At 33.6% G+C, this 25,279-nt stretch overlaps 4 protein-coding genes across 5 annotated transcripts; 3 read left to right on the top strand and 1 right to left on the bottom strand.

The window, feature by feature from the left end:
- The first annotated feature begins 3,560 nt into the window (after positions 1–3,560).
- On the top strand, positions 3,561–4,472 carry LOC145164858 (uncharacterized). The gene has a single exon (XM_079083521.1). It carries the CDS (start codon positions 3,561–3,563, stop codon positions 4,470–4,472), a length of 912 nt encoding a protein of 303 aa, XP_078939647.1.
- Positions 4,473–5,245: 773 nt separating this feature from the next.
- LOC145164857 (uncharacterized) lies at positions 5,246–10,072 on the top strand. The gene is made up of 3 exons (XM_079083520.1): positions 5,246–5,737; positions 9,035–9,754; positions 10,019–10,072. Exons 1-3 carry the CDS (start codon positions 5,246–5,248, stop codon positions 10,070–10,072), a joined length of 1,266 nt encoding a protein of 421 aa, XP_078939646.1.
- A 133-nt stretch (positions 10,073–10,205) lies between these two features.
- Positions 10,206–13,735, top strand: LOC145167542 (bifunctional nitrilase/nitrile hydratase NIT4A). 2 transcript variants are annotated; one of them, XM_079086763.1, is made up of 6 exons: positions 10,206–10,444; positions 10,561–10,729; positions 10,962–11,141; positions 11,213–11,506; positions 11,760–12,041; positions 13,397–13,735. In XM_079086763.1, the coding sequence occupies exons 2-6, from the start codon at positions 10,591–10,593 to the stop codon at positions 13,540–13,542; spliced, it is 1,041 nt and encodes a 346-aa protein (XP_078942889.1). In that variant the 5' UTR covers positions 10,206–10,444; positions 10,561–10,590; the 3' UTR covers positions 13,543–13,735. The 2 variants fall into 2 exon arrangements, with proteins under 2 accessions (XP_078942889.1, XP_078942890.1); XM_079086764.1 differs by having other exon boundaries at positions 10,522–10,729.
- A 2,474-nt stretch (positions 13,736–16,209) lies between these two features.
- On the bottom strand, positions 16,210–24,012 carry LOC145167541 (uncharacterized). Its single transcript, XM_079086762.1, has 3 exons — positions 23,565–24,012; positions 21,810–21,866; positions 16,210–17,519 (listed from the first exon to the last, which is right to left on the bottom strand). Exons 1-3 carry the CDS (start codon positions 24,006–24,008, stop codon positions 16,347–16,349), a joined length of 1,674 nt encoding a protein of 557 aa, XP_078942888.1. The 5' UTR covers positions 24,009–24,012; the 3' UTR covers positions 16,210–16,346.
- Between the last annotated feature and the right edge of the window lie 1,267 nt (positions 24,013–25,279).

Here is a 25,279-nt window from a genome sequence, read left to right as displayed (position 1 = left end):
GATTGGGATGTTACAGTTACATTTGTTTAGACTACTTATGCTAATAAGTGATCTATCTCCGATTCACTATTCGGGATATCTGTAGTCGTATTGGGTCGAACGCGAAACTTCAACGCATAATAACTTCTTCGTTATAAGTTGGATTGGAGTGTTCTTTATATCTCTGAAATCCTCATCACGACTACTTCCTCTTTCATCTAGGTTATTCCTCCTAATTATTATTCTATTTTTGACGTATATTTTATTCTTATTTTATTATATTGTTTTAAGCATGTATATTACACATAACTACGTAAATCACATAATACTCAAATAATTATCTTTACTAACTTCATAAAAGGCTACGATTGTTGACCAATGCAATTACATCATCTTATTAATGTCTAGCAAAAAACGCGGGCGTTGCATGCCATCAATGCAATGTAATAAACATCGAAAGCTTGTCATCAATCAAATGTAATCATTAACTACGTCATAATAACATTTTATATAATAATAATAATAATAATAATAATAATAATAATATCAACATAGTTGAAAAATACTATAAATATGGATTAATATTTAAGATTTAGGTTAAATTCAAATTTGTAAATCCTAACACGCCTCCCTTTGTACTTTAATCTTTAACAATGAAATTCAAAAGTTGTGATATGGTGAAAGTTTTAGCCAAATAACCGAGTTTCAAAGAATCGTTCTATCTTGCAAACATTATTTCTTCAACAACAAAATCGGACTTGATTATCCAATATCACACTCTTCTAAATGAAGATGGTTTTCTAGAAGAGTTTGTTAAAATCTATCAAACACAACGATGACTCCTGAAATTTTGATAAATGATTTTTCAGTTTTTGATATTGTTGATGCTTAACACAAAGATGGCTGGTAGGTGGGGAATATTATCAGGAAAATATGCGAAAAATATTTGTTGTATTTTCAACATCCAAAAGAAGAGTTTTTGTTCAGTATAGATGAACTAAAGATTCATCAAAATTGGGTTGATGATGTTTGGGTTTATGCAAAAAAAAAAAAGGTTAGATTGTGTTTTTATATATGTTTTCCAAATAATGAAACTTTCAGATTTGTCTAAGAGTTAAATTACATATTTGGATATTTTATTTGTTTCGATTGAATGGGATACAAACATCATACTGCAATGTTGAAACCATCTCTTTTTATTAACCAAATTTGTCCTTAACACATGGCTCTGGAGTTTCATTCAAGGAGAGAAATGAAAGGAAGTGGAAGGATTGTTAAAAAAATCATTGTTCTTTACTTTAGTTATTGGAAGTAAGAGAAAAGAAAGGAAATGAAGATTTATACTAGTTTTCCTTATAAATTGTCCTTCCAAATTGAAAAGAAATGAAGAAAAATGAAAGGAAGATTATCCACTTTCTTTTCTTTTCTTTCGTTTTTTTAATGAACTTGGTAGCGGGGTGTAAAGTAACTAATGTTTAATATTTATTTAAATTTTGTGGTAATGATTTTTTATCTGTACACAACAATTTATGTCTTGGATGATCGTATTGTACAACTGTATAAAACATAATTTGTTGTGTACGACTAAAAAATGTTGTGTACAAATGATTACCTATGATCTGAATACTTATATAAAAGATCAATATCATGTATACGTATTGTCTATTCCTAATTATAAATTAAGTTATTAACCATTCTCGATGCCTTGAAGTTTGAAGATACAAAATTGATTTTGATAGACAACCCCCGATTGGAACAACCAGTTTGCGATTGCAAATAATGGCGACGGACGGAAAATGGCAAGAGGCTAGAAGCAGAAGACGGAGGAAGACATCGATGATTGTAGATCAAAAAAGGTGGAATCATGCTGGGGTAATGACGATGTTTGTATCTAATCTTCCGCAGGAGACCAGAATCGAATCCTTGAAAAGTATATTTGCTAAATACGGGGAAGTGGTGGATGTTTATGTGGCTACAAAGAAGGACGTAAACAAAAAGTCGTTTGCTTTTGTGAGATTTAAAAGGATGGAAGATGAACGGAAGTTTGAGGAGACTCTGCAAGGCATCACCTTCAAAGGTAGAAAGCTGGAGGTTAACATAGCGAGGTTCGCAAGGAAACCGGTCGACTCAACGGATGATAAGATTGTGATGAACCAGAATCAATATAGACGTCCAATGGAAAATCGATGGAATGGCAGGGGTAATAGATCTTTTACAGATGTTGTAGGCGGTAGGAACAAACTATGGAGAACTCAACCTCAAGAACATTCGTCTCCAATCAAAATTGTGGAGGACTCACCGCTTAGGGGATGGTTGAGTAGTAAGTTAACCTTGATCGGAGAACTGCATAGTTTTGATCACCTGGAAAATGCACCATTCTCCTTCAAGAATGGTGATGGGTCATATTGTGAACTAAAATATCTGGGAGGACTAAGAATTGGTGTCAAGTTCATTGATGAAAAAAGTAGAGGTTCGTTCCTGCAAGGGTGGACTGAATGGTTTAGGTCGATGGAGAGTGGTGATATTGCGACCTATAACTTCGAAAGGATTGCATGGTTAAAGATTCTTGGTCTCCCACCAAATTTATGGTCGGAAGAAAATTTCACGTCAATTGCAGACTCGGTTGGCAGAGTGATTATTCCATTTGGAGTTGATATATCTAATGTAAATTTAGCCTATAGGGAAGTGGGTGTTATCACAAATTTGTTATCATCCATCTCCAGTGAGCAGATAGTTGAGATTAACGGAAAGACTATTAAAATCAAAATTTTAGAAGTCGATCTTGACTGGACTCCGTTTAAGTAGTACGAGCAATCACTGGATGATAACTCCTTGTCAGACGAAGGTGAGTAGGACGTGGATGACATGGAGGGAGAAGACGAGGATGAACATGTATCTGATAGTATTCCAATACAGAATGACATGGAAGAACTGGAAGAATGAGAGATTGGAATTGAGGAAGGAACGGAACTAAACTCATACAGAAACGTGGCTGGCAATACTAGCTACTTGGTGGTGGCTCCGTCACCGGCAAACATGGCAGCGGAGGAGATCGACGATGGAAGCGGAACCGCCTTGCATAGAGAACCTCAAAAGGCGCAAATTAATGCGTACGTTAATGAACCGCCACATGAAGAATCGGTAAATGAAGCGCCATCCAAAACTTGGAGTCTAATAATTTGGACCATATGGATACGTCAAATGGCCCTTAAATATATTAACTCTATCCGGTTGCTTTGGGCCTTTTCCTAATAGTTCGGGTCGAGGTGAATTGTATACGGGTCGGATTAATAACAACTTTAAACGATCCTACGATAAAAGAAGAAGAATATTGATGCCGATTCCTGAGTCGTCCAAGGAAAACCAGATGGTGTCTTCAAGCCATCCTCTATCGACCTAAATCAGGTCCCGCTTCCATCTCAAATCCCGCTCTCGGAATCGGACGACGAGTCACAATCAACATCATCTTCGGAAATCAGGAACACGGTAGAGGTTGGTAAAATGTTGGACTTTGATATGGAATGTGACAACGAGGTCCTCATAGATGTACTAGGCGAAGAAGGAGAAAACCAGCCACCCCAATGAACATCATGTCACTAAACATCAGAGGCCTTGGAGAGAAACATAAATCCGATTGGGTTGGTAGGCTGAGAAGAGAACACAAATTATGTTTGGTCGGAATTCAAGAAACGAAATTGGGAGAATCTTCCCAGCCTTTCAATCCAGCTAACTGTTGGGGCGACTCTGACTGTAATTTCGAGCAAGTATTCACCACAGGAAGATCGGGAGGGATAATAACGATATGGGACAGTAGAATGTTTTCACTAGTGGAGGTGATTAAAGCAAGAAATTTTATAGTGACACTGGGGAACTTCGTGGGTATCGTTGGGCTCACGGGTTTCGTTAACGTGTATGGTCCCCAACAAGAATGTGAGAAAGCTAAAGTATGGAAGGAATTGTTGACAATAAAATTATGTAGAACGGCGACCTGGATTTTCATGGGTGATTTCAATGTGGTAAGACGACCTGATGAACGGATAAATTCTGAATTCTGCATCCGGAGTGCAAACGAGTTCAACAAGTTCATCCTCAATGGTGAATTGATGGATTTGAAGATGGGAGGTCAAAAATTTACTTACTTCATAACTCTAGGAGGGAAATTGAGTAAGTTAGATCGCGTTTTGGTGTGTTCCAATTTTCTTTCTATGTATCCTCTTGCCTCCTCTTTTGCAATGAATAGAGACCTATCTGACCATTCCCCTATTGTACTGAGGGCTAGAAGTGAGGACTTTGGACCGCCTCCGTTCAAGTTCTTAAACTCCTGGCTACTAAATGATAAACTTGAGGGAGTCATTAAGGAAGCGTGTTCTGGGTTTAGAGGTTATGGTACCCCTGACATGATTCTCTTGAATAAATTGAAGTACCTAAAATCGGCTATCAGAAACTGGAAAACCAACACAATAAATTTGGAGAACATGGAAGTTGAAGAATGAAAAAAAAGAATGGCAGAAATAGAACTATTGGCGGAATCTAGATCCCTGACTATTGTTGAAGTGAAAGAAAGATCAACTTTGGGAGTCAAGATTGACGAACACGCGAGAGTGATGGCCATGAACTTAAAGCAACGGACAAAGTTAAAATTGGAGATTGACGGAGACGAGAATACCCGATTTTTTCATAACTATGTGAATAATAGGAATCGGAAAAAAACCATATACATGGGATCATGATCAACGGTGCTTGGAGTACTAGTCCGTTGGAAATCAAAAAGGAGGCAGAAAAGTTTTTTAGGAATAAATTCAAAGAGAGGTGGCCAATTAGACAAAAATTCTGTAACCCGGGTTTTAGAAAACTTTTTGAACTCGATGCTAGATACTTGGAAGCCGAATTTACAACCGATGAAATAAAAAACGCGGTTTGGTCATGTGGAGGTGATAAATCGCCGGGACCGGATGGATTCACGTTCAAATTTGTAAAAAAATTATGGGAGCTGTTGAAAGAGGATATTGTGGGTATGGTAAAGTACTTTGAAGTTCATGGGAGGTTATCGTGTGGGTGTAACTCCTCTTTTATATCCCTCGCGGCGAATCTAAGGATCTAGTTCATTTTAGAGACTTCAGACCAATAAGCTTGATCGGGTCCATTTATAAAATTATATCAAAGCTGCTCGCAAATAGATTAAAAATGGTAATCGGCAGCATCATTGATGAAGTACAATCTGCATACGTGGAGGGTAGAAACATATTGGAAGGACCGATGATAGTTAATGAGCTTTGTTCATGGGCAAAGGCAAAAGGCAAAAAAGATGCTACTTTTCAAAGCTGATTTCAATAAAGCATTTGATTCTATAAACTGGGCATTCCTGGATTCAATCATGGAGCAAATGGGCTTTGGATTGAAATGGAGAATATGGATGAGCGGTTGTCTGGGATCCGATAGAGCTTCAGTAATAATCAACGGTAGCCCAATTAAAGAGTTCTTAATGACAAAGGGAGTCAGACAGGGTGACCCACTCTCCCCATTCCTATTTATCATCGCGATGGAAGGGCTCAATCAAGCGATGAAAACAGCAGTGGATAAAGGAATTTATGAAGGAATAAAATTTTCACAATCTAACATCTGCTTGTCTCATTTATTTTACGCAGATGATGCATTATTTATTGGAGAATGGTCGAGGAGGAACATTGCAAATTTAGCAAGAGTCTTACGATGTTTCCATGTGTCGTCAGGATTAAAAGTGAACTTCAGGAAGTCAAAGGTTTTTGGGGTGGGTGTAACACCCATAAAATTCAAGCCAAATTTAAACTTTTTAATACATTTTAAAACCATTAAGTTATTATAGTTTGTTTTCAAAATAGTTCAGACATCAGAGTATCCTCAGAATCAATCATGAAAAAATGAGGAGGTGCACGATCACGCCTTCGCCTTCCCGCGATCATCAGAAATACCTGAAATAAAATCAACAACTGTAAGCCTGAAGCTTAGTGAGTTTCCCCAAAATACCAACGTCATACAAACATAACCATATCATATAACCAATACAGAACAACATGCATAATGAGTCATCAGCCTGACTGGACCGCCTCACAGGCCTTCAGTCTATCTGGACTGCTCTTCGAGCCTTCGGCACGTCTGGACCGCCACGCGGGGCCTACAGCCTATCCGGACCGCTCGCCGGGTATATTGGCCTACAACACAAAGCAGGACCGCCTCAACCCAACCCCCAATCAAACAAACATGTGCACATAAATATCATATGCTAGCTCATTTCATATAACAGTCAAACCGATCTAACAGATCACCAATCATAGCAACATCCCAATAACCGGGATACAGACCTAACCGGCACTAACATAGCATCATCCTATAACCAGGACAATCATGTGCACATAGACATCATATAACACTAGCATGTATATATATATATATATATATATATATATAACAGTCAAACCGATCTAACAGATCACAAAGCATAGCCACAATCCTATAACCAGGATACACGTAACAGGTCACTAACATAGCATCATCCTATATACCAGGATACCGACCCAACCGGGTCACTAAAGCATAGCATATCACCATCCTAACTACCAGGATATAAATCAGTAAGCATAACATGCAATAATCTGAATACAATCCATAAAGGGCCGACCTTGGTGCCTTAGACCCTGTTGATATAGTGAGGAGAACTCACCTGACACTGTTGAAGTCCCGCCGATAAAACTCCAGCTGCTGGTTGACAGATTCCCGAACTGTCAACATCAAACAACACCCAATTAATAATTGGGTTCCAAGCCCCAAGTCCAACTCACACACTAAAGGCTCAATAGTCAAGTAATGGGCCAAAGCCCAACATATGGCCCAATTTTCCAAATTGGGCCCACACCCTCATATGGGCCTTACCCTAAGCCCATCAACATATTCTAGTCCTTATGATTATTCTTGGATGGACCATTAATAATCCAATTACCAAAGCCCAATAGAAAGGCCCAAAAGAAATTAGGGTTTCATATAAGGTGACAATTAGGGTTAAGTGTTTCTCACTTAACCCATTAAGGACTTAATCCATTAAGTCCCTTACTTTACTAAATAAGTCATATGGTATGATTGGGCTTAATACACGATTCCATTCCAATGGCCCAAATGTGGGTCTCGATAAGTCCAAGCCCATAATCCCAAAATTAGGGTTTTCGCATGAAATGATGATTAGGGTTAAGTGTTTCTTACTTAACCCATTAAGGACTTAATCCATTAAGTTCATTATTCCCTTAAGTTAGTTTGCCAATGATTATTATTTAATATTTCAAGTTTATTAAATAATTCACGTGTGTGTATCCCGATCAATTTCCACAAGTTAGGGTTTTATGCCCTTAGGGTTTTTCCAACCCAATACTAGTTCATTAGTCCATTGGTTGGGCTTTTAGGTCACATTGAGCCTTATTGGCCCATTAGGGTTCCATTGGACCCACTAGGACTTCTTGGGACCATTAGGGTTTCCTTGATTCCACATTGTCCAAACATCCCCAAACGAGTCAAACACAACAAGGCAAGCACACCGCCACCCGACACGGCGGCCGGTGGCGGCAGGAGGCGGCAGCCACCACTTTAAGGTGGTGGTTATAGGTTTTCTTGATTATTCCAATTACAAATTACAATGATACACACACTATCCCAAAATAAATATCTCATAATTACACATACAACCACCTTGAGGCGGCAGACGGTGGTAGAGGGTGGCAGCCACCACCTTACGGTGGTGGTGGTGGCCTTCCTGCAATTTCAGCCAAGACACCACACACACACGACACACCCATTGTTCAGATCCGCAGAATACACCCCAGCCACCCCCTGGTGGCTCACGGCGGCGATGGTGACGCAATAAGGCAGGTAGCGGCGTAAACAACCTTGTCTTCGGCGGCTGCCACCATGGCCGGCTGCCATGGTGGCTTTTCATGGCTTTCTGCTCATCCAAAAATCCACTCACACGAGTACCTCCCTCACAAACCAAGAACACGTCTGCCATATCGATAGAACAGTCAGCGACCGCAGCAACAATGACGCTACGACCGACGACGAAAAGAAGGAGGTGGAGAAGGGTTGACCGCGACGACAGCGGCGGCGCTAAACGGTCAGGCGACCCATAGATCAGGCGAAACGTGGGATTATTCGTCGTTTCCGTGGCTGCACCGACGTTTAGCTTCAGCGGTCTCCGATGGACGCGAGATCGGCAGTGGTTGTTGTGGCTTGGCGGTTTCCGGCGTCAAAATAGAGGTGGCAGCGGATGGAGGTTAAGGTAGAGAGGGTAGCGGCTGCATAGTTGATTAGGGTTAGGGTTTGATTGCATGAGGGTTGTAAAGAATTTATATGGAGGCTAAAATAGGGTGACGGGTTCACCCGTGACTTTCTTCAAACATATATATATATATATATATATATATATATATATATATATATATATATATATATATATATATATATTACACATTTAGTCCCTCTCCTCCTATTCTTTCAAATTAAATCCAAATATTGCCATTTAGCCCTCAGTATTCTAACATCCTTTCCATTTAAGTCCCAATCTTACCAAATAGCCCCTGACTCCTGAAAATCTCTTCAAATTAAATCCCAGAATAAACTTTTAGCCCCTGGAGATTCCAAAGCTTGCCAATTGGCTTTCCGAAACCAACCCTATTAATTATTATTTGATTTTGGGCTATAATAATGTAAAATAATAATAAAAATTACATCTCGGGATTTCGGTTTATTATTTAATTATTATATTTTAAATGGGATGTTACAGTGGGGGCATCAATTATGGAAGTATCAAACTAGGCCGCCCCTCTCGGGTGTGAACCTTCATCTATCCCATCCTCTTATCTTGGGATTCCGGTGGGTGAAAACATGAATCGGAGGCGAGCATGGAGACCGATTATTGATAAATTTAAGGATAAGCTCACGACTTGGAAAGCGAAATCATTAAGCTTCGGTGGTAGAGTAACCCTTGCAAAGGCTGTCCTCGGTAACCTGCCTACATACTTTATGTCGATTTTTGCAGTCCCGAAATGTGTTATTGACACTTTGGAAAAAAATCAGAAGGAACTTTATTTGGAACAAGGAGTATGGAAAAAAAAGTATTTGCTGGGTTGCTTGGGATAAGCTTGTTTCTCCAAAGACGATTGGAGGGATTGGGCTTGGGTCGATTAAATCTCTCAATATTTCATTGTTGGCAAAATGGATGTGGCGATTGAAATATGATAATTCAGCTTTGTGGGCGAAAACTATTCGATGTATCCATAATTTAGACGGAAGGCACTGGTCTGTTTTTGCTAATAGATCAAGTATTGGGGTATGGAAAAATATAACTAAATCCGGGTCGTTTCTGCAAACGGTCAACATTGATCCCAAAGAAATAATATCCTGGAACTTGAACGAGGGTCGTTGGACATCAGAATTTGTTTCTGATGGTCGCTTTATGGTAAATCGGTTACGTGAAAGGATCGAATTAGCTGGGCATGTGGTATGTGATGGACCGTTTGATTGGGGAAAATCGACTCCGTTCAAGATTCTATCCTTCATGTGGAGAGCAAAGCAAGGGAAAATTCCATCCGCCATGGCACTCAGTAAGCGTGGGATCCCTATCTCATCTACAAGATGTAGCGGTTATAACTTGGAAGAGGAGACGTCTGACCACATTCTGATCACGTGCCCTAAGGCGACTACTGTCATAGATTCGATCCTAACTTGGTGTGAAATCCGTTGTGAAAGATTCACTTCGGTAAAGGATATGATACTATTCGTTTCAAGGTGGTCCGGATGTAATAGGAAAAAGAGACTACTGAACTTGATTTTATGTGGAGCATTATGGTGCTTATGGTTGGACAGAAACAAACGGGTCTTTGAGCATATTCACACATCATCGGAGAGCACAATAGAAAGGATAAAAGCCTTAACTTTTACTTGGTACAAACATAGAACTTCATGCAAAAAGGTTGATTGAAGAGTGTGAAATTTATGTCATTTTCTTTGTTTGTAATTTTAGTTTCTTGATATTCTTTGTACTATTTTCCCACATCATCTTGATGTGGTTTATTAATATATTTGCAGTTTTCCAAAAAAACAAAAAAATAAATAAAAAAAAAAAAAAAAAAAAAAAACCCCATAAACTATCAAATTGGACCTGGTCAATCGTTTGTAAAAAGCCACCAGGCGCCAACAATAAAAAACCCCAATTCAAGATTGTTTTTCACGAGTGAGGAGTGACCCGAGTGTGTGCTCAAAATTGCTTCTCTACTTCCTTCCAGACGTTTCTTTTTCCTCAAAATTGCTTCTCCACAATCACAGGTTCTTCTTGTCTTCATACAGAGGCTTCTAACGAATCGAAACGCTCAGAATACCAGTACCTCATTTGGGGATTTCAGTGAATTCTTGGCCTAAGTCGGATTCTTAAACTCTATTCAACATCAGGGTATGTTTCTTTTCAACTTCCGAAACATTTAATCGAGTTGATTCTTTCAGTTTCATTGAACATACCTCTCTCTGTAGTCTGTAGCTAAATTCTGAAAGTTCGATTTTTAATTCTAGTAAACGACACAAAAGAATCGAGGAAAATCAATGGCACTAGTTTCGACAACGGGAAACGATGCCGCTGTGTTCAGCGAAGTTGACATGAGTTCTTCCGACTCTTCGTCCACCGTTCGAGCAACTGTTATCCAGGCCTCCACCATCTTCTATGATACCCCTGCTACCCTCGGTTCGTTTCATTTCCTTCATCGCACACCAGTTCTTGCATACATGTTTTCGATCTTTTGTGTACTATGTTCATTAGCGTTCTTCAGATAATCTGTTTGTAAGCCTCTGTAATTGCAAGAAATCGTTTGGGTTCTTAATGGAAAAAAAAACATGAAATTGAAACTCTTTATTTTGGTTAACCCTATACCTCTAGTATACATGAAATTGAAACTCTTTATTTCTTGCATTTACAGATAAAGCAGAGAGATTATTATCCGAAGCCGCATCATATGGGTCCCAATTAGTTGTCTTTCCGGAAGCATTCATAGGCGGATACCCTCGAGGCTCAAATTTTGGGGTCACAATTGGAAACCGAACACTTAAGGGAAAAGAAGATTTTCGCAAGTATCATGCTTCAGCCATTAATGTACCTGGTAAAACCACATTATTATTGTAATTAAAGTTCTTTTTTTTATGTGAACAATTTTTTGTTTGAATTATTTAGGTCCGGAAGTTGATCGATTGGGGGCAATGGCGGGGAAGTATAAAGTGTTTTTGGTGATGGGGGTTATAGAAAAAGACGGATATACCCTTTATTGTACGGTTTTGTTTTTTGATAATCAAGGAGGTTATCTTGGGAAGCATAGGAAGTTGATGCCAACGGCTTTGGAGAGGATAATTTGGGGATTTGGTGATGGGTCAACTGTGCCTGTTTTTGATACTCAAATTGGGAAAATTGGTGCAGCTATTTGTTGGGAGAATAAAATGCCATTGTTAAGGACTGCAATGTATGCTAAAGGTTCGATCAATAATTACAGTTTTGGTCACTGTAGTTTTTATTTTACATGATTTACATTTTTAGTCCCTGTAGTTTTCAATCGAGGAAACGACTGAACTACATGGTCCTTTTAGTTTAATTACGCTTTTGGTCTCTATAGTTTTTAGTTTGCATTAATTTCAGGTTTAGTCCCTGTGGTTTACACTTTACACCGATGTGCAGTTTTAGTCCAAATTTTGAGTTTTTGATACGGCTCTTTTTTATGCATTTATAGGAATTGAGATATACTGTGCACCAACAGCTGATTCAAGGGAAATTTGGCAAGCATCAATGACACATATTGCATTAGAAGGAGGATGTTTTGTTTTATCTGCAAATCAATTTTGTAGAAGAAAAGATTATCCTCCTCCTCCAGAATATATGTTTACTGGAACAGAAGAAGATCTTACACCAGAATCTGTTGTTTGTGCTGGTGGCAGTGTTATAATTTCACCATCAGGAACTGTTCTTGCGGGACCCAATTATGATGGGGAAGCACTTATTACAGCTGATTTAGGTATCCTACTTTTGGCTTTAAAAACTTTTGCATATTATATAATGTTCTTCATGATTTAGATGATAAAATAAGGTGTCCATGACTCCATGTCATAAATGGGAATCACGTATCCTAATTTTAATTGGTTTGACCGGTTACATTGCTGATGTGGCGTCAAAGGGTGCTGACATGGCGCCCACATGGGTTTTATCTCAGGGTTTAGGACATTAAACGGAAATGAAATGAACTATTCCTTTTTTTTGCCACATAAAGAGTTTAATACTAGAATAAACCTTAGCGCCACATGGATGCCACATCAGCATGTTTCATCAGTGAAACTTGTTAAAATTGGGGAGAGTGACCTCAATGGAACAACATTACAAGTTCAGTGATCAAACTAGGTCATTCCCATTTTATGACATTAACCCTAAAAAAAAGGGAAAACTCCATAAAAACCAGTGTAGTTTGGCTTTTTTTTTTAGTAAATTACACGAATGGTTCCTATGGTTTGGGGTAATTTGCACGTTTTGTCCCTAACTTATTTTTTTTAACTCGGAAAGTCCCTACAGTTTGTTTTTGTTGCACGTTTGGTCCTTGTCTTACCTAAAAAGACTATTTTGCCATTGATTTTTCAATTTATTTAAATAAACACACCCCCAACCCCACTTCTACCTCACGTTACCTTACCTTATCTACCCTACCTTATTTAAATAAATTAAAAAATCAAGGGCAAAATAGTCTTTTTAGGTAAGACAAGGACCAAACGCGCAACAAAAACAAACTGTAGGGACCTTCCAAGTTAAAAAAATAAGTTAGGGACCAAACGTGCAAATTACCCCAAACCATAAGGACCATTCGTGTAATTTACTCTTTTTTTTTTTTTTTTTCGTTCAACAGCCAAAGAGTTTTTTTTTCTATTTTAACCACTGAGAATTTGCTTTTATTTACGAAAACACTACTTAAAACTTCAAATTCTATAAAAACAATGAGTTTAAAATTGTTTGGTTTAACCACCTGAAGGAATTTTTCTTTTCGATTTAACCATCGAAAGTTTGAATTTTTTTTTAAAAAAAAAGACATCTTTCACTGAAAAGATAATTTTTCGTTTGTTATTTGTCACTAATGGAAAAAATGGAGAGTGGTTTATTTTTGAAAAAAAAAAAACAAACTCTTGGTGGTTAAACTAGAAAGAAAAAATTCTCAGTGGATAAACAAAAAAAGAAAAATCCAAACTACAGTGGTTTTTTGTAGCATTCGGATTAAATTAAACAAGTGAGCTTAACAATCTCTTTGGTTTTTCTTTCTTTTTTTTAAAAATCTTCAAATTTGAGATTTTTATTACTATTATGACATGGAAATGGTTAAATTTGGTATAGATCTTGGAGAAATTGTGCGTGCAAAGTTTGATTTTGATGTGGTTGGACATTACGCAAGACCCGAAGTTCTTAGCTTGATTGTGAAGGATGATCCTGCAACCCCCGTGTCTTTCACATCTGAAAAGACCGAAGGCTCTCATAAATAATCATGGCATTTGCAAAATTTATGTTTTCTTAACATTATGTAATTTGATTGCTACTTTTGTTTTCTACTTTTCTTGAATCTAGCCATGTTGAATTGTGTATAGTTGCCTTTGTTGTACCTGATGAATTTATTATTCATCAACCTGCGGATCTGCCCTTGATTTTCTTTGAATAAATTAATTAAACTTCTGATCTTGATGGGATTGATTAGATTTAGGGTTTTATGATTGATTTTCTTGGATCTTGGCATGAGCATGGTTTGCTTTGGTTTTTGCCTAATCGTTTCTAGCCTCACAAAAATAAACAATTTTGTGAGGCTATCATTGTTAAAAAAAAAAGTAAAAACTATCATGAGATGGTAAGTGACTAAGGAATTGGAACTTTTGATTTACAAAATAACTTTATTTTATGCTTTTTAATAGTATTTTGTAAACAAATGTTCTAGTTGTTTATCTTTGTTTACATATGGTACTTATTCTGATACAATTTGTCTTTTATATAAAAAACAAAAAAAAAATTTACCTATGTATGACAATAACCCTGTATAATAATAGCAAAGAGATCTACAAATTATATCTTACAACTGATGCATTCGATTCCAAACTGGAAAGTTACTTGACATTGTAAAGTTACTTGACATTGTATTAACCCGGTATATTATGTCCTTCATGTATGTGTTAAAATGCACGTTTAATCTTTATTTCTAAAAATTAACTCGGACGATTATTTGTTTGTTTTAAACTTACATGTTTCATTCCTATCAACATGAAATGAGTATTTTGCAAAGTTCTAAAAAGCTCGTTATGGCTTCGCCATGATGTGTCATGGCTCCAAGGTTTATACTTGCCGCCAAACTTTAACAAAATGTCGATTTAAGTCATATATGTATATAAAAATGAACAATAGTAGAATATGTATATATATATATATATATATATATATATATATATATATATATATATATATATATATATATATATATATATAGGTTCAGGTTCATTTGAGACTATTCTAATTTTGTGAGACCGTGAGACCAAATCTAAAAATAATTTTAAAATGCAAAATAAGTGGAAAAATCCAAAAATTCTTTTTTTAAATATTATTTTCGGAACTTGAATTAACTAAAAATAAATAAATAAATAAATAAAAAAAATCCCGTTTTTTTTGAAAAATACGTGAAATATTCTAATAGAATATTACACTGACATATTCTAAAAAATAATTTTAAAATGCAAAATAAATGGAAAAATCTAAAAATTCTTTTTTTAAATATTACTTTCGGAACTTGAATTAATTAAAAAAAATAAAAAAAATAAAAAAAATCCTATTTTTTTTGAAAAATACGTGAAATATTCTAATAGAATATTACACTGTACATATTCTAAAAAATAATTTTAAAATGCAAAATAAATGGAAAAATCCAAAAATTCTTTTTTTAAATATTATTTTCGGAACTTGAATTAACTAAAAAAAATAAAAAAAATAAAAAAAATGCGTCTCACGGTCTCACAAAATTAGGCCGTCTCACATGAACCTAACCCTATATATATATATATATATATATATATATATATATATATATATATATATATATATATATATATATAATTATGAATTATATATAAAATTTACGTCTTAAGTAACGCCTTACAAACAACATGGCACACCACAGCTTGAAAAAACTTGATGTTTGACATTGCCGCCAAGTCACGCCTTTTGTTATTTAGAACCTTGGTAGTTTGTCCTTAATAACTTATTTTTTTAAGGCTTCGATTCTGACGGTGGAGCTCGGTTTGAAACCCTGGGCAACGACAATGCATAGTGGCAGAGGGATAGTAGCATTCAGGTGGTTTCTTAGAGAGATACTTGCAGATCTGACATCATTGACACATCACTGACACAACACAGAATATGAAGAGGGAGGAGATGCAAACATGTGTCGATGACGACTTTATCTCCGAAAACCAGCACAACGTTGAAACCCTAGCAGGTAAATCTCAAAACCCTAGCACACAGGTGGCAATGATGATCTCTCTCTCTCTCTCTCTCTCTCTCTCTCTCTCTCCCCATTGAATCAACACAACACATGTGTGTGTTTTTTGTGTTTCTCTGCTCCGACTGGGAAGAAGAACAAGGGGAACAGATGATTTGTTGGTGGCATAAGGACCGGAAGAAGAACGAGGGAAGAAGGGTCGTTGATGGTGTTTTTGTGAGAAAAAAGAGGTGGTGGCTGACGATGGTGGGTGGTGATGGTCTGGCGATGGTGATGATTTGTCAATCAAAGAATTTAGGGGAAAGAGGGTTGAAAAAGAAGGGTTATGATAAGGTGGGTGGGGTGAAGTTTTTATTTTACGTTGTATTTTGTAAATAGTTGTAAGAAAAGAAATAAAAAAATGTAGAATAGTCATTTCATGTCTCATAAGGGATGAAACTTGCAAATTTAAATTAACGAATGATGACATGTCTAGCTTTTAACAAAACAAGGGACGATCAAAGTTAATTTTGAAAAACAGTGACTAAACATGCATTTTGGCAGGGACGATTCGTATAATTTACTCTCCAATATTTTTTTTGGGTTTTAAAAATTAAAATTTGTTTTTAACACAAAAAGAGACCTGTTGGTTTTCCATAACAACTCGGTTTTTTTAATAGTCTTTCTGGTTTTTTGTTTTGTTTCAATTTTATTTACAAACCCTTTGATGTTATATGAGGTATGTAATTGTATTGTTGTTCATATACTCAATAGATGTGGTATATTCTCATGTCAAAGACATGAGCTTACATGTAATATAATTTACAAGGCAACTTATATATAAGACCCGGACCCGAGAGTATCTCGAGAAAGATCAGAACACGACACTATACGATCACGTAAATCTTTGATCAATTTGTATCTTTCCATTTCATCTTCATACTCTTTCATCGTAGATGAACAAGAAAACCCTAAAACCGTCTCTTCCAAACACTCATTCAAGTCTCCATTTCCGTTTCTCATGTCTAGTCCGAATTCCCACTCAATGCAATCTGAGTTACGCCCGACGACCTCGTCCCGTGTGCTTGTTATTTCATCATTTACTTCACCCTTGATGTTATCATACCATGACAAATCCCTAGTTCCCTCTACAAGGGTATTTCCGCCACTTATCCCTTCACCCTTTCTTCCCCTCCTGGTGGTGTTTTCATCTTCACTCTTGTTTACTTTTCTTTGATACCATGTTAGAACTTCAGGCGTTGATTTTAAAGTGTCGATGCCATTATCGGCTTCCAACAATTGTTCTAGGTCATGTACGAGAACATTTACTTGTTCGTGTTTATCTTCATATTCATACTTTGCGTCTATGAGCTTCATTTGGACTCTTTCTTCACGTAACATATCCGCAACACGTAACATTTCTCTCTCTTCTTCCATTTCTTCACGAACTCTTTCCGATTCTTTCTTCAATTCTTCAAGCTCAACTCTATCTTCCTCAATACTATGTGCCATCTTTTCACATAATTGCTCCAACATCTCAGTCGCTTGCTTATCGGCTTCGGCTTTTTTTATCGCTTTTCCTAAAGAAGCTTTTGTATTCGCTAATTCCCGACCTAATTTCTTGTTCATCCGCTCTGTCTGTCGTCTGAGCTTCCTTTCGGTCTCCAATTCATGTGCTATGGTCTTGACAGCTAAGCGAACCTTGTCTTGGTCTTTCGACTCGCAAAGTGTGTCCATAGATCTTTGTTCTTTGATTAGCTTATTCACGTGTGACCGAGCCTTGTTGAGCTCATGATTTAGGGTTGAAACCAGGGAAAGGCTCGTTGGATGGTGGTGATGGTGGTTATGATTCGTGTCCACAGTCCAAATGTGAGTTAGAAGTTTGAGTAGTTCTTTTGATATTGTAAGTGAATGCTTGATTTCATCCAATCCATGTGTCGATTTTGGCACCGAGTGTTCGTTGTTCTTGGTCTCGGTATTGATTTTGACACATGTTCGAGGTTTTCCCTGACATAACACAATAAGAATACGACAAATTAAATTTAATAGTTTTTGTTACAATTATGTTGATAAGAGAAAAAAGTCGTGTTTTGGATGACAAATAGAGAAATCTTATATATTTGCATGAATCATATTAACTTTAGAATCTGGATCAACTCTATTTTGTTTCAATGATCATCATTAGGCTATTTGCATGAATCATGTGAAGTTGTCTAAAATTTATTTAAATGTATGCAGATTTCATAATGGCTCAAAAAAACTTAAAAAAAACAGAGAGAGTGTTTACAGGTAGACCTAACATGAGCAGAATATTTAAAATAAATATGTAATTTAAAAAAAAAAAAAAAAAAAAAAAAAACAGGCACGTTTTGACATGTAGTAGTCTAATTCTTACTATAGATTTGCTATTTTAGTTATCTAATTGAACCACCGACTGTCACATTTATTTGCAATTATTGGAGTATTATAATATTTATTTACATCAATTCATTTATGCTTTATGGAAAACGTCAAATAGATAATGGTAAAAGTAATAACGCCTTATGTACAAATGTACAATCATGTTTTCATTTAAATATAGTTCATTATTATTTTCTACTATATATATTGTAAAATTCATAAGTTCCCCTTTACCATAAAAATACAAAAAGACGGGTCAAACATTTTTTTTTTTTGGTACAAGCTACTTTGGCTATGTTTGACAAATGACAGACGAGTTTAAAAGATAGTTAGTTAGTAATTGATAAAATAAAAATATTTATTAAAAAAATAACCAAAAAACTAGATGATAAATATAAATATAATTAAAATTCATGAGTATATAATATGAAATGAATATATAATGATATATTTTAAAAACCTATAGAAAAAACCACTCATCAATAAGCTATATCTCTAATAGTTTTTTTTAACTTCTAAACTATTTTACTAGTTTTACCAAACACTATATTATAATAAGTTAAAAAAATAAATTAACTTATATGCGTAAACACATATTTCTCTCTAAAGATCAACAATCGGAATTAAAATCAAAACATTTAATTAAATCGGTCGAAAATCATCGGTAGAATCTCTTAAAATGGTTTTGAAGCAATACTAATTTTATATCCATTTAATATGTTTATTTTTTGAACCGATAAATCTAATTTATTCTTAATTTAACACCTAATTTCATCTATGTGTTACAACGAGACTTGAACTTTCAATCTAAAAAGAAAAAAAAAATATCAGATACCGCTAAACTAAAAACCCTTGAATATCGGTTTAATATGCAAACATCCCAATTGAGAACCTCATAACAAGACACGTTAATTGAAATAATAATGGATGCAAACCGCAAAAAGTTGGCAAAATAATTGAGTGCAATGAGAATTAATTTTAATATAGAGGTTGACCCCCACTCTATCTTATTTACAAAGTTAGACAAAATAATGTAGGTATTTAATTTCATTATTTTTTTAATTTCATTTCTTTTCACGACGGAACTTGAACCCCGACTTCAAACGAAAAAAGCACCACCTGATACCGCTGTGCTAGAAACTCTTTGGTTTTTAATGTTTTAGTGCTATAATCTCTTTATTGTGTTAATTTGTCAATGTTGTCAGAGTATAATTCGGGTATAAATAATGATATATATTTGAATTTTGTATCGTTTATTGACCAAAACTTAAAAATTCTGAAATAAATATAGAGGGGTGACCCCACGCTTGCTGTCTTTTTGACTTATAGGACTAGTGGTATGTTACAAAACATTACATAATTGATACCCATTTTTCAAAGAATAAATAATTATTCCCATTTGCTTTTAAAATTATTCATGTATCCATACTATCTTATATTTATATTCTACATAATTTATAAGATGCGTATACATTATCATAACTATTTAAAATTGTGCAAACTTTACAAATTTGGACTGATGGATATAATTTTTAAAGGGGTGTCGGTATTATTTATTTAAAATAATTTATGTTTATTTGTAAAAGTATTTATTCTTCCTCTCTAAGACTTCAAAAAGATACTATTGGAACACCAATCCTCTTTAATCATTTTTAATAAATGAATGTTTTTTTTGACACATGTCATCTTCTCCTTTATTTTGACACTTGTCATTTTGTAAGAATTTTAAAAATTTTATTTTCCACTTGTCATTTTTTTAGGGATTTTCATTTTCTTAAAATAAAATTCCATAAAATTGTAATGGTTCTATAAAGAAATAAAATCATCCTATTAATTTGGTAATAAATTCTCATAAATACTTCAAACGATTTAATTTCTTTTGCAAATTTTCAGAAGATTACATTATGTTATGTAAAGTATTACATTATAAAATATTTCATATTTATATATTGATATTAAAATTTTATTTTTTAATAAACTCGTGTAATACACGAGTCTCACACTTAGTAGGCATTAAATGAAAGAAAAAAGAAAATTAGCTTATCCTTTTGAAAAAAAAATATATGGATTGTTTTATTTGGTATCAAAACGAATTAAATTAATAAGATATTTTTATGGTTTGGTAAACTGTAAACTATAAATATTTATTTTATGTATAATAATAAATCAGTTTATCAAAAAACTCTTTAAATAAGTCAATAAATAAATAACAAATGACTTATCAAAAACTCTTTATTTAAGTGTTTATGGAATCGTTTTATCCAAACATAAAAAACATATTATTACCGGTGTCAAAAGCAAAATAAATCAATAGATACTTTAAATAAGCAATTCCAAAAACCCTAAGCAATTCCAAAAACCCTATCACGCTTTTATTTTGGAGGAAGAGGGGAAAACACAAAAAATATAAAAAAATAAAAAAATAAAAAAATAAAAAAAAATAAAATAAAAACTATTTTTAAAGGTATTCTAGAACATAAATGTTAGGGGAGATTTTAGAGTTTTCTCCTTTCCCTAGAAAGCATAAAACATATTAGATTTTCTTTTATTTCCAAATAAAAAACATAAATAAATTAATAATTCCATTTTTTCTTAGCTTTCCTGTTTTTTTTAACCGCTAAAAAACAAAGTGCAAACAAAATGATAACACCTAACAAGGATATAACATGAGACATGGAGTTATATTCCAAACAAAGATAGATAAGTTATTCTTGTGGTGTTGTGAATTCAGTATTTATGATATTTTATATTTTAAACCTTAATGTTATTATGCAATTTACATAGTTCGAAGAAATTCTAATTTGAGAATATTTTTTCAACTTTTATAAAATATTTTCATGTTTCTATTAAAAATAAAAATAACAAATTTCAGTAAAATCTAATATATTTTCATCTAATTATTAAAAAAAAACCATTATATTAATTTTTTTAGTGCATTAAAACCCCTATAAATTTTTAAATCTCTAATTTAAAGTTTTTTGATCTTGGAAAGAACTTAACCTATTTTCATCCGACAATTAAAAAACCAATATATATATATATATATATATATATATATATATATATATATATATATATATATATATTAGAACGTTAAAACTCCTATATTTTCTGAATAGGGGTTTCAAAACTTTAAATTAGACAATTTCATAATGCGGGTTTCAAACTTTCAAATTACCGAAAATAATAGAGTTTTTTAAGAAATTGAATGAAAATATGTTGACATTAATATAATTTTAGGAATAGTTTCTAAAATAAAACCCTGTTTCAATAACATTATAGGGTCTCTTGTTATTGCTATGTATAATAAGACTACTAGGTGTGGGCAACATGTTATTACATATTCCCACACCCAAATTGTCCACCTCATCATCCTAGTCACAATTTGGTGTTATAACACCAAATGTGGAAATGGGCAACACCAAATAACATGAGATAACACATACTATTTTCTATTTTTTTTTGATGTTTTTAATTTCTATTATTCTAATTTGGTGTTATTACCGTTTTTCAACGGAAAAGAAAATGCAACGGTCGAAAAAATGACGTTAACATCTGTTACCATGGTAACGCGTCATGACGTAACGCCCCATAACGGGAAGCTGGGGCAGTGTTTCCGCGTTATGGCGTCGTTATGGGCACAGCCACGTCAGATAACGCCCTTATGGCGTTGCCCACACCCGTCGCTCTATTAATAAAGGTAAACTAATAATTAAAAAAGATAATAGAAGAAAGAAACAAAATAAACGTTTTCCACCAAACGCAGTCTTGCATTTTTGTAAGATTACCGAAAAAAAATTGTATTTTTTTCTACCACATGAATACATTTCAAAGTTTGGATTTATTATTTGAAATTGATATTAAATTTGACCTTAAGAATTAAAAGTCAAACGTTACCTCATTTGGCCTGGCATCACAAATCAATGGCATTCCACCATAGCGTGGATTTATTACCTGCAAAATGCGATAAATATATGGTTGCCATCAATGTTATAAATAGTAATAAAAACTAAAATTCACTAAATAACAATTCTTGTTATTACTTTTTTTCATATTGGTTATGTATTAAATATTAAAGTATCTTTTGTGCACATTGGATCCTTAACTAACTTTGTCTCCAAATCAATATCTTTATGACTCATATACCATTTTTTATGGTTTTAAAATGGTACAAATAAATATTATATAAAAATAGTTATTATAATATATTTCAGTAAGTACTAGAAGGAGATCCCGACTTTTTTTTTGGCTGATAAAAAAATAAAAATATTTTGTCACAAATTATTTTAGTGTTAGGTCGTACAAATAATCTTGTGTGCAAACAAAATGATATATATATATATATATATATATATATATATATATATATATATATATATATATATATATATATATATATATATATATAACTTAGTATGATGTGTTTTAATTTGTTTATTTTTACACCATTCAATGCACAATTCTAGGCTCAATAGCACATATATATATATATATATATATATATATATATATATATATATATATATATATATATATATATATATATATATATATATATAATATTGTGACAAATATTTTAATTTGTATGTGTAGCTTACAATAAGTCCAGTTATGTCTCTAATATTTATTTTTCATTTTTATTTTTTTTATAAGTTCTTTAAAATATAAATTTTGATTAAACAAATTGCATCATTTTAATAAGACTAAAATTACAAAAAACTCATTAACCAAGATAATTTCAAAGAGAAAATAATATTTCCCTCTAATATTCCCTCTATCATCTAAGTTAATTTAATATTGGAAAAGATGATTTGCATCGTAAGAATAATACTAAGATGGTATTTTTATGTGTATGTGATACTAAATACTCAAAATCGGATAATCAACTGATAATATTAACTGTAACTAAATTCTAGATCTTTGAATAAGATTATTTTATTTAGATAACATGACAAAAAAAGACGTATGTAAATTACATTATATGAAGGCAGTAAAAAAGATGTTTATAAAATGGGAGTAGATTGTTCAAACATAAGAAATTTATCCATCCACATAAAATAAAACATTTTTACAACTGAGACAAGTCAATAAAACATATATTTTATGTGGATAAATTTTGAAATAGAAAAAGAGTACATTCATAAAAAAGACGTTTATAAATTAAGTTATATGAAAGAGAGATAGAAAAGACGTAAATATGAAAACATTTCTTTTATTTAGATAACATGACTAAAAAAGACGTTTATAAATTAAGTTATATGAAAAGATAAAAAAGACATTTATAAAATAGACATTTATAAAAAGGACATGTTTGTGAAATGGGAAAAGACGTTCATAAAAGAGAAGTCTATTTTATTTAGTTACATGACTGAAAATGACGTTAATATAAATTAACTTAAAAACAAGTTATATATATGACGAGGTAAATAAGTAATATTATTTCTCATTTGTTAATACGTTTTTACTGATAAATGATTATCTAAATATGAAAATTTGAAAAAAAAAAACTAGTTAGCATATACATTTACTTAAAATGAACTGCACAAAATCGAAAAGAAAAATATATGTATACACATGAAGAAAAATAACTATTAACAAGTTACAATGTAAACAAAATATGGTTTAAAGTTGACAAAGAAATAATGAACAAACCTCGGGAGCAGAATCACGACAAGGAGATTCGCGACTCTTGTTTCGAGATCGATTCAAATTCGCAATCGATTTCTCGTACATTTCATGCAGTCGATTATCAGCTCCCGACTTCTGCAATGTCATTATCCCCTGTTCATCTGTTTGGAAGGTACTCCGATCCAACCTATTCATACATTTCTCATTTTGCAGTGAATCTGTTTGCTCGATTAAAAGTTGCGACATATTACTGTTTATAAACGATGAGGAAGAAGTTGTCGGGAACCTCCGCTTTCTGATCTTGCATGGAATCTCTGGGTTGCTGTTCTCCATCTGCAAATGGAAGCTTTGAAGAAAAAGAGATTGTTGGGTGAAGAGAGAAAGAACGATAATTGATGAAGACGAGGCGTTTGATAAAATGCCAAAGAGAAGAGGTGGCAAATACATGAATATAATGGGAACATGCATGTGGGAATGGACGGCGGGGATGATGGATGGGTAGAGGGTACCCACATTATTATTTATTACCATTTTATATTCCTCCTAACACGTTATATTGTTGTTTTAATGTTTCAATAGACAATAATAACTGGATATGCATAATTGTTATTTATGATTCTATTCTCTGGGTTTTCAAATATTTATAATATTTGATTTAGTATATATGATAAGAAGTTTGTTTTTGGTACTTATTGAATATTAATTTTTGAATGTTTGCTGACTAAGGTTAAAAGCCTGATTGAAGAGATCGCGTTCAAATTTCATGAACATTATTAACTCTTGATATTCATGTATACATCGAGTATCTATAATTAGAGTTTGTTACAATACATGGAAAACGTTAGGATATTAATCGTCTCCTCTACTTCGATGAATGGATCTCCATGCATATTTACTAACAAAATGTCACTGACGTTTAGCTCCTAAGAAGGACTCAGTACAACTAGTTTAAAATCATCGAGTCTTCTTCAAGTGTCTCATAACAGCTATACTTTGTCCTTACACGTCTCTATATGCGTCATAGGTTTCTCCTCAAAGGCAATTAAGGACTTTGCATATCGAATGCTAATATTGCTAGTTTGCTACTATTAGTCATAACATATGATAAAATGTATTAGTATTTTAGATGAATAAATGTAAAATAAGGATAAATGAGATATAAAATACTTCATATTTGATAAATGAGTCCACAATGTGGAGATAATGATAAAAGAAGGGAAATGGAGTTAAATATGGAGTGGACAAGGAAGAATTTCGAAGATACCATAAAAGTTGGCTTAGTGCCGCAAAGATTAGAGATAGCGATGCAAATATGAGTTTTACTTTGAGAGGAATCAATGAGGATAACGGTTAGCGACGTAAAGACAAAGGTTTAGCGTTGCTAAGTTTATTTTCCAATAAGTACTAGATTTTCACATCTCTGAAAAAATGTGCAAAAAAATAAACCTTCTTAGGTTCGAAAAATAACCTTTGGTTTGTAAAAAAAATGACAGAAGAGTTACAAATAAATTTTTTTGAAGAAAATATTAGGTTTGCAATGCTTAACATGTTTTTTATTTGTTCTTTGTGATTTTCTATAAATATGAGAGACTAAATACCTTCTCTTTCACTTAAATATAGTTGGACTAGAGTATTATGGTGTAATATTGATTTTGAAGTTATTAAGTTGATATAAAATTGTAACATCCCATTTTTCAAGAAGCTTCAAAATTCATCCCCCCGGTTTTGATTATGTCACT

The sequence above is a fragment of the Lactuca virosa genome, chromosome 3 (genome assembly GCF_052849685.1).
Source record: "Lactuca virosa cultivar CGN04683 chromosome 3, Lactuca_virosa_CGN04683_v6, whole genome shotgun sequence".
Classification (NCBI taxonomy): Eukaryota; Viridiplantae; Streptophyta; class Magnoliopsida; order Asterales; family Asteraceae; genus Lactuca; species Lactuca virosa.
The sequence above is the reverse complement of the archived record's forward strand: the minus strand, read 5'-3'. Positions and strand labels throughout refer to the sequence as shown.

Coding starts and splice junctions, on each gene's coding strand:
- LOC145164858 (XM_079083521.1), top strand. CDS start 3,561: ATGAACATCATGTCACTAAACATCAGAGGCCTTGGAGAGAAACATAAA.
- LOC145164857 (XM_079083520.1), top strand. CDS start 5,246: ATGAGCTTTGTTCATGGGCAAAGGCAAAAGGCAAAAAAGATGCTACTT. Junction 5,738..9,034: donor TGAACTTCAGGAAGTCAAAG/GTTTTTGGGGTG, acceptor CGATTTTTGCAG/TCCCGAAATGTGTTATTGAC. Junction 9,755..10,018: donor GTTGTGAAAGATTCACTTCG/GTAAAGGATATG, acceptor TTGTAATTTTAG/TTTCTTGATATTCTTTGTAC.
- LOC145167542 (XM_079086763.1), top strand. CDS start 10,591: ATGGCACTAGTTTCGACAACGGGAAACGATGCCGCTGTGTTCAGCGAA. Junction 10,730..10,961: donor TGATACCCCTGCTACCCTCG/GTTCGTTTCATT, acceptor TTGCATTTACAG/ATAAAGCAGAGAGATTATTA. Junction 11,142..11,212: donor TTCAGCCATTAATGTACCTG/GTAAAACCACAT, acceptor TGAATTATTTAG/GTCCGGAAGTTGATCGATTG.
- LOC145167541 (XM_079086762.1), bottom strand. CDS start 24,008: ATGCATGTTCCCATTATATTCATGTATTTGCCACCTCTTCTCTTTGGC. Junction 21,867..23,564: donor GTCGTGATTCTGCTCCCGAG/GTTTGTTCATTA, acceptor CGCATTTTGCAG/GTAATAAATCCACGCTATGG. Junction 17,520..21,809: donor GTGATGCCAGGCCAAATGAG/GTAACGTTTGAC, acceptor GTGTTATGTCAG/GGAAAACCTCGAACATGTGT.